The 12,475-nt window shown below is 45.0% G+C and overlaps 1 protein-coding gene across 1 annotated transcript in view; it reads right to left on the minus strand.

Moving 5' to 3' along the window:
* Positions 1 to 12,475, minus strand: part of SLC1A1 (solute carrier family 1 member 1) — an 89,822-nt gene that overhangs the window by 39,925 nt on the left and 37,422 nt on the right. Inside the window, exon 2 of the mRNA XM_075827542.1 lies at positions 2,126 to 2,266. Within this exon, the coding sequence (XP_075683657.1) occupies positions 2,126 to 2,266 (141 nt within the window). The remainder of the gene's footprint in view (positions 1 to 2,125; positions 2,267 to 12,475) is intronic.

A 12,475-nucleotide genomic window follows, 5' to 3' on the forward strand; every position in this document is an offset into this window, starting at 1 on the left:
ATAAAATAAAGCAATGTATTTGCAAAGGTTTTAGTATTTAAAGTTATGTTTAATGTGTAGGGATTTTTTACAGTCAACAGTACACCAAAAACATTTTATGTTAAACAACAATTTAAAAAAGTGTTTCTCACTTTACCTTTACAGTTTGCTGTACTAAACAATTACTATATTATGCAAAAAGAGATTAGAAACATGATGTAATAATTACAAAATATGTGGTATGTCTTATCAGGTAGTCTGTGAAATAAGATATATATTTTGCTTTAAAGAACTTTTCAATACCAAGGTTACAAATACGGATTTCACTTTCTATAAATAAGGCCCTATGGTGATGTACGCTTAGCATGTATGACCGGGAAAAGCTCCAGATGTACACGCTAAACAAATCCATAGGGCTCTATTAACCCAACAGTGGCAAAAATAGTGTCCTTTTGGCCTCCGTCAGGCCTGTGTACATCTGTATACCGCAAAAAGAAGGTATGGAATGGTGTATTAGACTACAGTATTCCATACAACTGCGTACAGTAAAAAAACAATGTATACCAAGCGGTAAACATTTATTTTTTTAAATGGGAGGATGTGGGCGATGTATCTTACTGTATGCCTACATCACAGCCTTCTGTCTACATCGGGAGATGCTCCCGACCTATACCTCCAATGTAGAACGTGATGTGAACAGAGCCTAATCTGTAAATTTACACATGGCAGATTACAAGAAGATCTTATTATGAAATTAGATAAACTGACTGGACTAAATGGTTTGTTTGAATGTAGTAAAGAGAGGCTGTAAAGACAGATCATTTTGTATTCTGAGTAATAATCCTAGGGTTTAAAAAGACAATTGGTTTTAAATGTATTGCAACAGCATATACATGTATTGGACTGTATGTTTCTGAAGATGACACCATTGTTTCTAGTGTATAAATTACCATATGTGGACAGTATTCTATTTTGCAAATCATGTTTTCCTACTGCAGAAATTCAGTATAGAATATTACAACTAACGGTTATAAAAAGTATTGGGTGGTGGGGCAAAAGAAATGTAATAATTTCTATGCCTCGGTCATATATCTCATGTGTGATCAGTGACCCCTGCATCCAATTTATTTTTAATGTTTCAATGCAATTTAAAATAAAAAATGGAGCAACTTTGCAAATAATCTTAATTAAAAAATGTACTATTGTTTTGGGTCTACGGTTCTACTGGCCTATAGCTATACAGGCATATATGTTTCCATGGTAGCAGACAACAAACAAACCCTGTGTGTAGTCTGATCCTGCATTCATATTTCCTTCTTTCTGTCCCCTACTTCTTGCTTACCTACCATATGTATGTTAGTAAGAATTATCGGACAGATGGAAGGCAATAAATATGCAGAATCAGACTATACAGTATTTGCTCATTGTCTGTTACCACGTAAACATATAGGCCTCAATGGGAGTTTCTAATTAAGACGATTTGCAAAGTCGCTTCTTTTTTAATTTTACATACATTGAAACAATAAAAGACTTGGTTGAAGCATAGCCTTTAAAGATGAATTAATCTAGACATAAGGGATATTGGATAAATGTGGCTCTGAAGCTTTAGTTCTGCCCAAGGTTGTTTCTCTATTTTCTACCTCTCTATATATGAAGGAGAGAAAAAATGACTAATTACAAAAGGAATCATTATTTACATATTTGGCTTAGAAAAACGCTAAAACTATTTCTGAATCATTTTAATCCAAACTGGATCAGATCATCCAAATGTCCATATTATCTGAATTATGTTTGGATTCGCAACTTCATGGTAGATCTTCATAAGAACAAGTAGATCTGTGATTTACATTTACAGAACTAGGAATCTTAAGCTGGCCAATTGCATTATATTAAAGTTATCTGAACATGCGGATTTTGTCGACAAAGGCCAAAATGGGGAAAGCCCAACAGTGCTTTGATGGTAGATGTTAAAATCGAACATGCCTGATGCTTTGTTCTTTCGGTAGTTAAGCCATCCCCAGAGGTGTCTAGCAGAAGAATATTCCCCTGTTCCTATTAAATGAAACATGCACACTATACTGGGAAGTTGGGAGAGAAAGAAGTCAACCGAACAAGACATCAAACATAGACATTATGTATAAAATACCTGTAATCATGCTGGATACAATCAATGGCAAAATGATCAGCTTTAACATTCGCATCAGAATCTCTCCAGGGAATGCAAAGTAAATCTTATCCAAGTTAGAAAGGTTGCCATATTCACGAACCAAAACCCCAAGTCCAATACCTTAAAAGGGAAAAACAGAAAATGACACTAAACAATTATAAAAATATTCACTTAATATAAAAGTAAACTGAACATAAAGAAAGTACACTGACAACAAACTTGACCATGTATTGGACACATGTTCAATATAAATAAGTAAATGAATGAGTAAATATTGGATTGTTCATCTGATCGGTAGGAACGTTTTAGTTATATATATCACTTATTAATTTACATAATCATCTTCAAAGTGGCTGTCAACGGTGGGGTTGCGGGACACCCCCAACCAAAATATTTTTATCAGAGTTTTTTGTTGCCTTCTACATGTCACTTTATACCACGTACCCTACCAAATTTCTGTCTGAAATAGATTTCTACTAAAGTGGTTTTCCCAGAATAATAAATGATCACATATCCACAGGATAAGTGCTAATTTTCTGATCGCTGGGGACCCCACCTCTGGGATCCACAGCGATCGTGAGAATGGGGGTTTTGAACCCCCAGATCCACATTACTGCAGTCCCCGCAGTAAGGAGGAGCTTGATTGGAGTAGCGGTCGAGCATGCGCCAGCTGCTCCATTCAATGTCTATGAGAATAATGGAAACAGCCGAGGGCTGTATTCGGCACATTCTCAACCACCTTTCAATGTCCTCAACATTGCGGTCGAGCAGTGAGGGGGAACAGGGGGTTCGGGACCCTCGTTCTCACGATTGGTGGGGGTCCCAGTGGCGGGTTCTTCAGCGATCAGAAAAATACAGCAGCTGTAACATCATCTCTCAGTGACACTAAAAATCGGTTTCATCACTGCCTCACTGAAGACAGATTTTACGAGTGAATTGGGAGTGAGTGATGAGTGCATGAGGCAGGGGAGGGGAAGAAGTGTCTGATAAGTGGAGAAAGAGGCATTTTTCTGTTTCTAATCCAGCCTTATCTAGCCGTGTACTATTGATTTATGGAAACATGATTGAAACAACAAGTACTCTTTAAAACTCATATATACATCCATATTAGGGATCCTTGTGTTATGGATCCATAATATGGCGAATAATTCCATGAATCCATACTGTACCTACAGAGGTTTTTTTTATGTATTTCCACCTAGCAAGCTGTATTACGGAGGTATTCCCCAATACAATCATTGCCTCTGAGGGTATGTTCACACGCTAGCTGTCATTTACGGCTGAAATGACAGCCTGTTTTCAGAAGAAAACAGCTGCGTCGTTTCAGCCGTAAATGCTCCTCCTCGTAATATACGAGGCGTCTGTGACGCTCGTATATCTTGAGCTGCTCTTCATTGAGTTCAATGAAGAACGGCTCAAATTACGTGGCAAAGAAGTGCCCTGCACTTCTTTGCCGAGGCAGTCAATTTACGCGTCGTTGTTTGACAGCTGTCAAACGACGACGCGTAAATTACAGGTCGTCTGCACAATACGTTGGCAAACCCATTCAAATGAATGGGCAGATGTTTGCCGACGTATTGTAGCCCTATTTTCAGGCGTAAAACGAGGCATAATACGCCTCGTTTACGCCTGAAAATAGGTCGTGTGAACCCAGCCTAGGGAAGAATACCATGTGCCAACGGGACTCTACTATAGGCCCATAAGGAATTTCTGTGCCGATGTACAAGATTCGTGTACATATGCACACATTACACCGCGTTCCAAATTATTATGCAAATGTTATTTTTCGCTGATTTTCCTAAATAGTCGATTCAAATGACAGTCAGTATAATCTTCAAGCCATCAACCGTTGGAGTATTTTATTGAACAAATCTCCTAATGATAACAGATTTTTTTTTAGAAGTAAAAAACTCAAAATGCACTGTTTCAAATTATTATGCACAACAGAGATCAAAACATTTTAAAGGTTGTAAAGAGAACTAAAATTGTCATTTGTTGAATTTGCAGCATCAGGAGGTCATATTTACAGAAATCAAAAGCTCTTTCAATCAAAAAAATTTAACAGGCCAAGTTACATGTTAACATAGGACCCCTTCTTTGATATCACCTTCACAATTCTTGCATCCATTTCTGCTTGAATATCTTTGCAGGATGTCAGAATAGCCTCCCAGAGCTTCTGTTTTGATGTGAACTGCCTCCCACTCTCATAGATATTTTGCTTGAGGATGCTCCAAAGGTTCTCAATAGGGTTGAGATCAGGGGAACATGGGGGCCACACCATGAGTTTCTCTCCTTTTATGCCCATAGCAGCCAATGACACAGAGGTATTCTTTGCAGCATGAGATGGTGCATTGTCATGCATGAAGATAATTTTGCTACGGAAGGCACGGTTCTTCTTTTTGTACCACGGAAGAAAGTGGGCAGTCATAAACTCTACGTACTTTGCAGAGGTCATTTTCACACCGTCAGGGACCCTAAAGGGGCCTACCGGCTCTCCCCCCATGATTCCTGCCCAAAACATGACTCCGCCACCTCCTTGCTGACATTGCAGCCTTGTTGGGACATGGTGGCCATTCACCAACCATCCACTACTCCATCCATCTGGACCATCCAGGGTTGCACGGCACTTATCAGTAACCAACACGGTTTGAAAATTAGTCTTCATGTATTTCTGAGCACACTGCAACCGTTTCTGCTTGTGAGCATTGTTTAGGGGTGGCCGAATAATAGCTTTATGCACACTTGCAAACCTCTGGAGGATCCTACACCTTGAGGTTCGCGGGACTCCAGAGGCACCAGCTGTTAGGGATCTGCCAGGTACTTCATCTAGCTATACTCCTGGGATTAATCAATCCACACCTGAGGCCAGACCTGTTCGACTGACACCATCTCCCACCAACCAGGGTGGCAGGCTCAGGAGTGGGAGAGCCTATCGCGGCCTGGTCTGTCGGAGTTAGCTCCGCCCCCTGTCCTTTATTACCTGCCCTGTGCTCTCCCTCAGTGCTTGTAATTCTTTTGGATTCCTGGCCCCACTGCTGCTTGCTCCAGCCTGCTTCTGCCGTGCTTCTGCCTTGCTGCAGTTCTGCTTGACCTGCTTTGCTTTGCCCCTGGCTTGCTTCTGTCTCCGTGCTCGCTCGGGTGTACTCACTTCGTCCTGGTCCTGACTGTTCGTTCGCCGCCCCGTTTCCTCGTGGCGTTCCGTGGCTACTGCCCCTTCCCTTGCGTGTTCCCTGTTTGTCTTCCTGTGCACTTAGCCAGCGTAGGGACCGCCACCCAGTTGTACCTCGTCGCCTAGGGCGGGTCGTTGCAAGTAGGCAGGGACAGGGCGGTGGGTAGATTAGGGCTCACTTTCCCTTCACCTCCTTCCTGCCACTACATAATTACAAGCCCTTACCTAGTCTACCATTTCTCCTACGCTGACGCTATCATGGACCCCCTTGAGACCCTGACCCAGCAGATGCAGGGCCTCTCCCTACAGGTCCAGGCCCTGGCCCAAAGGGTCAATCAGGGTGACGCTGCTTTAGTAGTACCCCTCACCTCACCTCTAGAACCTGACCTCAAGCTACCTGACCGGTTTTCAGGGGACCGTAAGACGTTTCTCTCCTTCCGGGAGAGTTGCAGACTGTATTTCCGCCTAAAGCCCCACTCCTCAGGTTCCGAGAACCAGCGGGTGGGTATCATCATATCCCGACTCCAGGAAGGGCCCCAAGAGTGGGCCTTCTCCTTGGCTCCTGACGCCCCTGAACTTTCCTCTGTTGATCGTTTTTTCTCTGCCCTCGGACTCATTTACGACGAGACTGACAGAACTGCTTTAGCCGAGAGTCAGCTGGTGACCTTACGTCAGGGTGGGAGACCGGTTGAGGAATACTGTTCTGATTTTAGGAAGTGGTGCGTAGCTTCTCAGTGGAACGATCCGGCCCTAAGGTGCCAGTTTAGGTTAGGATTATCTGACGCCCTGAAGGATCTGCTGGTTAGCTACCCCTCGCCTGACTCCCTTGACCAGGTTATGGCCCTAGCAGTACGACTTGACCGACGTCTCAGGGAACGTCAGCTAGAACGCTTCAGTGTGCTCCCCTCTGACTTTTCTGCGATCCCCCCCGAGGTCCCGTCTCCTCGCCCCTCCACGGAGGACTCGGAGGTACCTATGCAACTCGGGGCCTCCATGTCCCCTCGACAACGTAGGGAGTTTCGCAGAATGAATGGTCTCTGCTTCTACTGTGGGGACGACAAGCATCTACTGAACACCTGTCCCAGGCGCAAGAATAAGAAGCCGGAAAACTTCCGCGCCTAAGTGATCATCGGGGAGGTCACTTGGGCGCACAGGTATTTCCCGTTAATGTGAAACGCAATAAAATTTTGCTTCCCTTTCAGGTCTCGTTTGCTGGCCGGTCTGCCACGGGCAGTGCTTTCGTGGATTCTGGCTCATCTGCTAATATCATGTCTGTGGAATTTGCTATGTCTCTAAAGATGCCTTGTATTGATTTACCTTATCCTATCCCTGTAGTAGGAATCGACTCAACCCCCCTTGCTAATGGTTATTTTACTCAGCATACTCCTGTTTTTGAACTCCTGGTTGGCTCCATGCATTTGGAGCAGTGCTCTGTACTGGTGATGCAGGGATTATCGTCTGATCTGGTTTTAGGCCTTCCCTGGTTGCAGTTGCATAATCCCACATTTGATTGGAATACTGGGGATCTCACCAAATGGGGTAATGAATGTCTTATGTCATGTCTTTCTGTTAACTCTATTTCTCCCCGGGAGGAGGTAAACACGCTTCCTGAGTTTGTTCAGGACTTCGCCGATGTGTTTTCTAAGGAGGCCTCCGAGGTGTTGCCCCCCCATAGAGATTACGATTGCGCTATCGATTTGGTGCCTGGTGCCAAGCTTCCTAAGGGTAGGATATTTAATCTTTCATGTCCTGAACGTGAAGCGATGAGGGTGTATATCCAAGAATGCCTGGCCAAGGGTTTCATTCGCCCCTCGACTTCTCCTGTAGGTGCTGGCTTCTTCTTCGTGGGGAAGAAGGATGGTGGTCTTAGGCCGTGCATTGATTATCGTAACCTGAATAAGGTCACCGTAAGGAACCAGTACCCACTTCCTTTGATTCCGGATCTTTTTAATCAGGTTCAGGGAGCCCAATGGTTTTCTAAGTTCGATCTACGGGGGGCATATAACCTTATCCGCATCAAAGAGGGGGATGAGTGGAAAACTGCGTTCAACACACCCGAGGGTCATTTCGAATACCTGGTCATGCCCTTTGGGTTGTGTAATGCCCCTGCTGTCTTCCAGAATTTTATTAATGAAATCCTGAGAGAGTACCTGGGTAATTTTCTTGTTGTGTACCTTGATGACATACTGGTGTTTTCCAAGGACTGGTCCTCCCACGTGGAGCATGTCAGGAAGGTGCTCCAGGTCCTTCGGGAGAATAATCTGTTTGCTAAGACTGAAAAATGTGTCTTTGGGGTACAGGAGATACCATTTTTAGGGCAAATCCTCACTCCTCATGAATTCCGCATGGACCCTGCCAAGGTTCAAGCTGTGGCGGAATGGGTCCAACCTGCCTCCCTTAAGGCGTTACAGTGTTTTTTAGGGTTCGCCAACTATTACAGGAGATTTATTGCCAACTTCTCGGTCGTCGCTAAGCCTCTTACGGACCTTACCCGCAAGGGTGCCGATGTCCTCCATTGGCCCCCTGAGGCCGTCCAGGCCTTTGAGACTCTCAAGAAGTGCTTTATCTCGGCCCCCGTGCTGATTCAGCCCAACCAAGAGGAGCCATTTATTGTGGAGGTTGACGCTTCCGAGGTGGGAGTGGGGGCCGTCTTGTCCCAGGGTACCAGCTCCCTCACCCATCTCCGCCCCTGTGCTTACTTCTCTAGGAAGTTTTCGCCCACGGAGAGTAACTATGATATTGGCAACCGCGAACTTCTAGCCATTAAATGGGCTTTTGAGGAGTGGCGGCACTTCCTGGAGGGGGCCAGACACCAGGTAACGGTCCTTACGGATCACAAGAATCTGGTTTTCCTAGAATCGGCCCGGAGGCTTAATCCTAGACAAGCTCGGTGGGCACTATTCTTTACCAGATTTAATTTCTTGGTTACCTATAGGGCTGGGTCCAAGAATATTAAGGCTGACGCTCTGTCACGTAGTTTCATGGCCAATCCTCCTTCCGAGAAGGATCCTGCTTGTATTTTACCCCCTGGTATAATCGTCTCTGCCACGGATTCTGATTTAGCTTCTGATATCGCGGCTGATCAGGGTGCAGCTCCCGGGAACGTCCCTGGGGACAAACTGTTTGTTCCCCTGCAATACCGGCTGAGGGTACTCAGGGAAAACCATGACTCCGCTCTATCTGGTCATCCTGGCATCTTGGGCACCAAACACCTCATTACCAGAAACTATTGGTGGCCTGGGTTGCCTAAAGATGTTAGGGCTTACGTCGCCGCTTGTGAGGTTTGCGCTAGGTCCAAAACCCCTAGGTCCCGACCTGCGGGCCTACTACGTTCCTTGCCCATCCCCCAGAGACCTTGGACCCATATCTCCATGGATTTTATCACCGATTTGCCTCCATCTCAGGGCAAGTCGGTGGTGTGGGTGGTAGTCGACCGCTTCAGCAAGATGTGCCACTTTGTGCCCCTTAAGAAGCTACCTAACGCCAAGACGTTAGCTTCTTTGTTTGTGAAACACATCCTGCGTCTCCATGGGGCCCCAGTCAATATCGTTTCTGACAGAGGGGTACAATTTGTTTCCTTATTTTGGAGAGCTTTTTGTAAAAAGTTGGAGATTGATCTGTCCTTCTCCTCCGCCTTCCATCCCGAAACTAATGGCCAAACGGAAAGGACCAACCAATCCCTGGAACAATATTTAAGGTGTTTCATCTCTGACTGTCAATTCGATTGGGTCTCATTCCTTCCCCTTGCTGAATTTTCCCTGAATAACCGGGTCAGTAACTCGTCAGGGGTCTCCCCGTTTTTCTGTAATTTCGGGTTTAACCCAAGGTTCTCCTCCGTCTCCCCTGGTTGTTCCAATAATCCTGAGGTAGAGGAGGTTCATCGGGAACTGTGCACTGTCTGGGCCCAGGTTCAGAAGAACCTAGAGGCGTCCCAGAGCGCACAAAAGATTCAGGCGGATAGTAGACGTTCTGCTAACCCCCGGTTTGTCGTCGGGGATTTGGTCTGGTTGTCGTCCAGGAACTTGCGCCTTAAGGTCCCGTCCAGGAAGTTTGCTCCCCGATTTATTGGACCTTATAAGATCATTGAAGTCCTCAACCCTGTATCCTTCCGTCTGGAGCTCCCCCCATCCTTTCGCATACATGACGTCTTCCATGCCTCCCTCCTTAAACGCTGCTCCCCGTCCTGGTCCCCCTCGAGGATACCTCCTGTTCCCGTTCTCACCCCTGAGGGGGTGGAATTCGAGGTGGCCAAGATTATGGACAGTAGGATGGTCCAGGGCTCCCTCCAGTACCTGGTCCATTGGAGAGGATACGGGCCGGAGGAGAGGACTTGGGTACCTGCCCGTGATGTTCACGCTGGGGTATTGATCAGGAGGTTCCACCTCCTCTTCCCCACTAAACCGGGTCCCCTTAGTAAGGGTCCGGTGGCCCCTCATAAAAGGGGGAGTACTGTTAGGGATCTGCCAGGTACTTCATCTAGCTATACTCCTGGGATTAATCAATCCACACCTGAGGCCAGACCTGTTCGACTGACACCATCTCCCACCAACCAGGGTGGCAGGCTCAGGAGTGGGAGAGCCTATCGCGGCCTGGTCTGTCGGAGTTAGCTCCGCCCCCTGTCCTTTATTACCTGCCCTGTGCTCTCCCTCAGTGCTTGTAATTCTTTTGGATTCCTGGCCCCACTGCTGCTTGCTCCAGCCTGCTTCTGCCGTGCTTCTGCCTTGCTGCAGTTCTGCTTGACCTGCTTTGCTTTGCCCCTGGCTTGCTTCTGTCTCCGTGCTCGCTCGGGTGTACTCACTTCGTCCTGGTCCCGACTGTTCGTTCGCCGCCCCGTTTCCTCGTGGCGTTCCGTGGCTACTGCCCCTTCCCTTGCGTGTTCCCTGTTTGTCTTCCTGTGCACTTAGCCAGCGTAGGGACCGCCGCCCAGTTGTACCTCGTCGCCTAGGGCGGGTCGTTGCAAGTAGGCAGGGACAGGGCGGTGGGTAGATTAGGGCTCACTTTCCCTTCACCTCCTTCCTGCCACTACACCAGCGGCTTCAAATACCTGTTTGCTGCTTTGCAATGGCATTTTAGCAGCTACTCTCCTAATCCTATTAATTTGTCTGGCAGAAACCTTCCTCATTATGCCTTTATCTGAACAAACCTGTCTGTCCTCTGAATCAGCCACAAATCTTTTCACAGTACGATGATCAGGCTTAAGTTTTCTTGAAATATCCAATGTTTTTATACCTTGTCCAAGGTATTGCACTATTTCACGCTTTTCGGCAGCAGAGAGATCCTTTTTCTGTCCCATATTGCTTGAAACCTGTGGCCTGCTTAATAATGTGGAACTTCCTTCTTAAGTAGTTTTCCTTTGATTGTGCACACCTGGCAAACTAATTATCACAGGTGTCTGAGATTGATTACACTGATCCAAAGAGCCCTAAGACACAATACCATCCATGAGTTTAATTGAAAAACTAATAATTAAATGTTTATGACACTTAAATCCAATGTGCATAATAATTTGGAACACGGTGTATATAAAGAATGCATAGTTTAGTTTCTTATGCAACGACATTAGTAAGGTGAGTGGTTTTAGTTGTTGCTATTGCCACAATATATTGCAGTACAATTAATTCATGATACAAAAAAAAGCACAGAATGTTCAATCTATTCATTACATTTATGTATAATATCTAACTCATAGCAAATATAACCTCAATTGATTGTTTATTTCTGTTTCTTCTTTTCGCCTAAAGACACCATATAAATGCAAATTACATATAATTCAGAAACTTCAGAAACATCTTTCAGCTTGTTGTTAAGGATTTTCTAGGTACATCATCAAAAAGAACCTGGTGCCCTCCTGGTCTATTGGGGGAATGTATTAAGACTGGCATTTCATACACCGCTCTTAATAGGAAACAAGCTGGTGTAAGATGACATTGCAGCTTTTCTAAGTCAGAAAATGTCCATGTACTGAATTAAATTTAAAAAAAAAAGGACAATATTTAACTCCTTAACGCCGAAGGACGGATATATCCGTCCTCAGCAGCTGCTAGTTCGCGCAGGAGGACGGATATATCCGTCCTGTGATGGCGCGGGTACTGCCACTGTACCACGCGATCAGTGGCAGGAGCATGGCTGTTATACACAGCCTGGCTCCTGCTGCAACTGCCGGAATCGAAGCGCGCTCCGATTCCGTCAGTTTAACCCATTAAATGCCGCTGTCAATAGTGACAACGGCATCTAATGTGTTTGACAGAGGGAGGGACCTCCCTCTGTCACCCCATCGGCGCCCCCGCAAACAAATCGCGGGTCGCCGTCGGGTTTCCATGACAGCCGGGGGTCTAACAAAGACCCCCAGGTCTGTCTTCAGCATCTGCCTGTTAGGCGATGCCGGAGGCATGACCTAACAGATTGCCTGTCAGTTTTACACTGACAGGCAATAATGATTTGGTATACTAAGTATACCCAAGCATTATATATGCGATCAGCACATCGCATAGTGAAGTCCCCTGGTGGGACTTAAAAAAAAAAAAAATGGCAATCAGTTAAATAAAGTTTGTGAAAAAATAAAATAAAAAATTATAGTCAAAGTCAAATAAAACTACTTTTTTTGCCCAAAAAGAGGTTTTATTTAGTAAAAGTGTCAAAACAAATCAATCACACATACACATATATGTTATCCCCGCGATTGTAACAACTTGACCAATAAAATGAACACATTAATTAAACCGCCGGATGAACAGCGTCCAAAGAAAACGCAAAAAACAACGGCAAAATTCTCTCTTTTCTCCCATTCCCCCCATAAAAAATAAAATAAAAGTTAATCTATAAGTCCTATGTACCCCAAAATAGTACTAATGAAAACGACACATTGTCCCGCAAAAATCAAGCCCACATACGGCCACATCGACGGAAAAATAAAAAAATTACGGCTTTTGGAATGCGGCAATGTAAAAACAAGTAATTTTTTTCTAAAAGGGTTTTTATTGTGCAAACGTAGGAAAAACATATAAAACCTTTACATATTTGGTATCCCCGTAATCGTGCCGACCCATAGAATAAAGTTAACATGTTATTTACGCTGCATAGTAAACGGCGTAAATTTATAACGTGAAAATTAATGCTGGAATAGCTGCTTATTTTCAATTCTCTCCTAAAATAAAGTTAAT

This window comes from Rhinoderma darwinii, chromosome 1, assembly GCF_050947455.1.
Source record: "Rhinoderma darwinii isolate aRhiDar2 chromosome 1, aRhiDar2.hap1, whole genome shotgun sequence".
Taxonomy (NCBI): domain Eukaryota; kingdom Metazoa; phylum Chordata; class Amphibia; order Anura; family Rhinodermatidae; genus Rhinoderma; species Rhinoderma darwinii.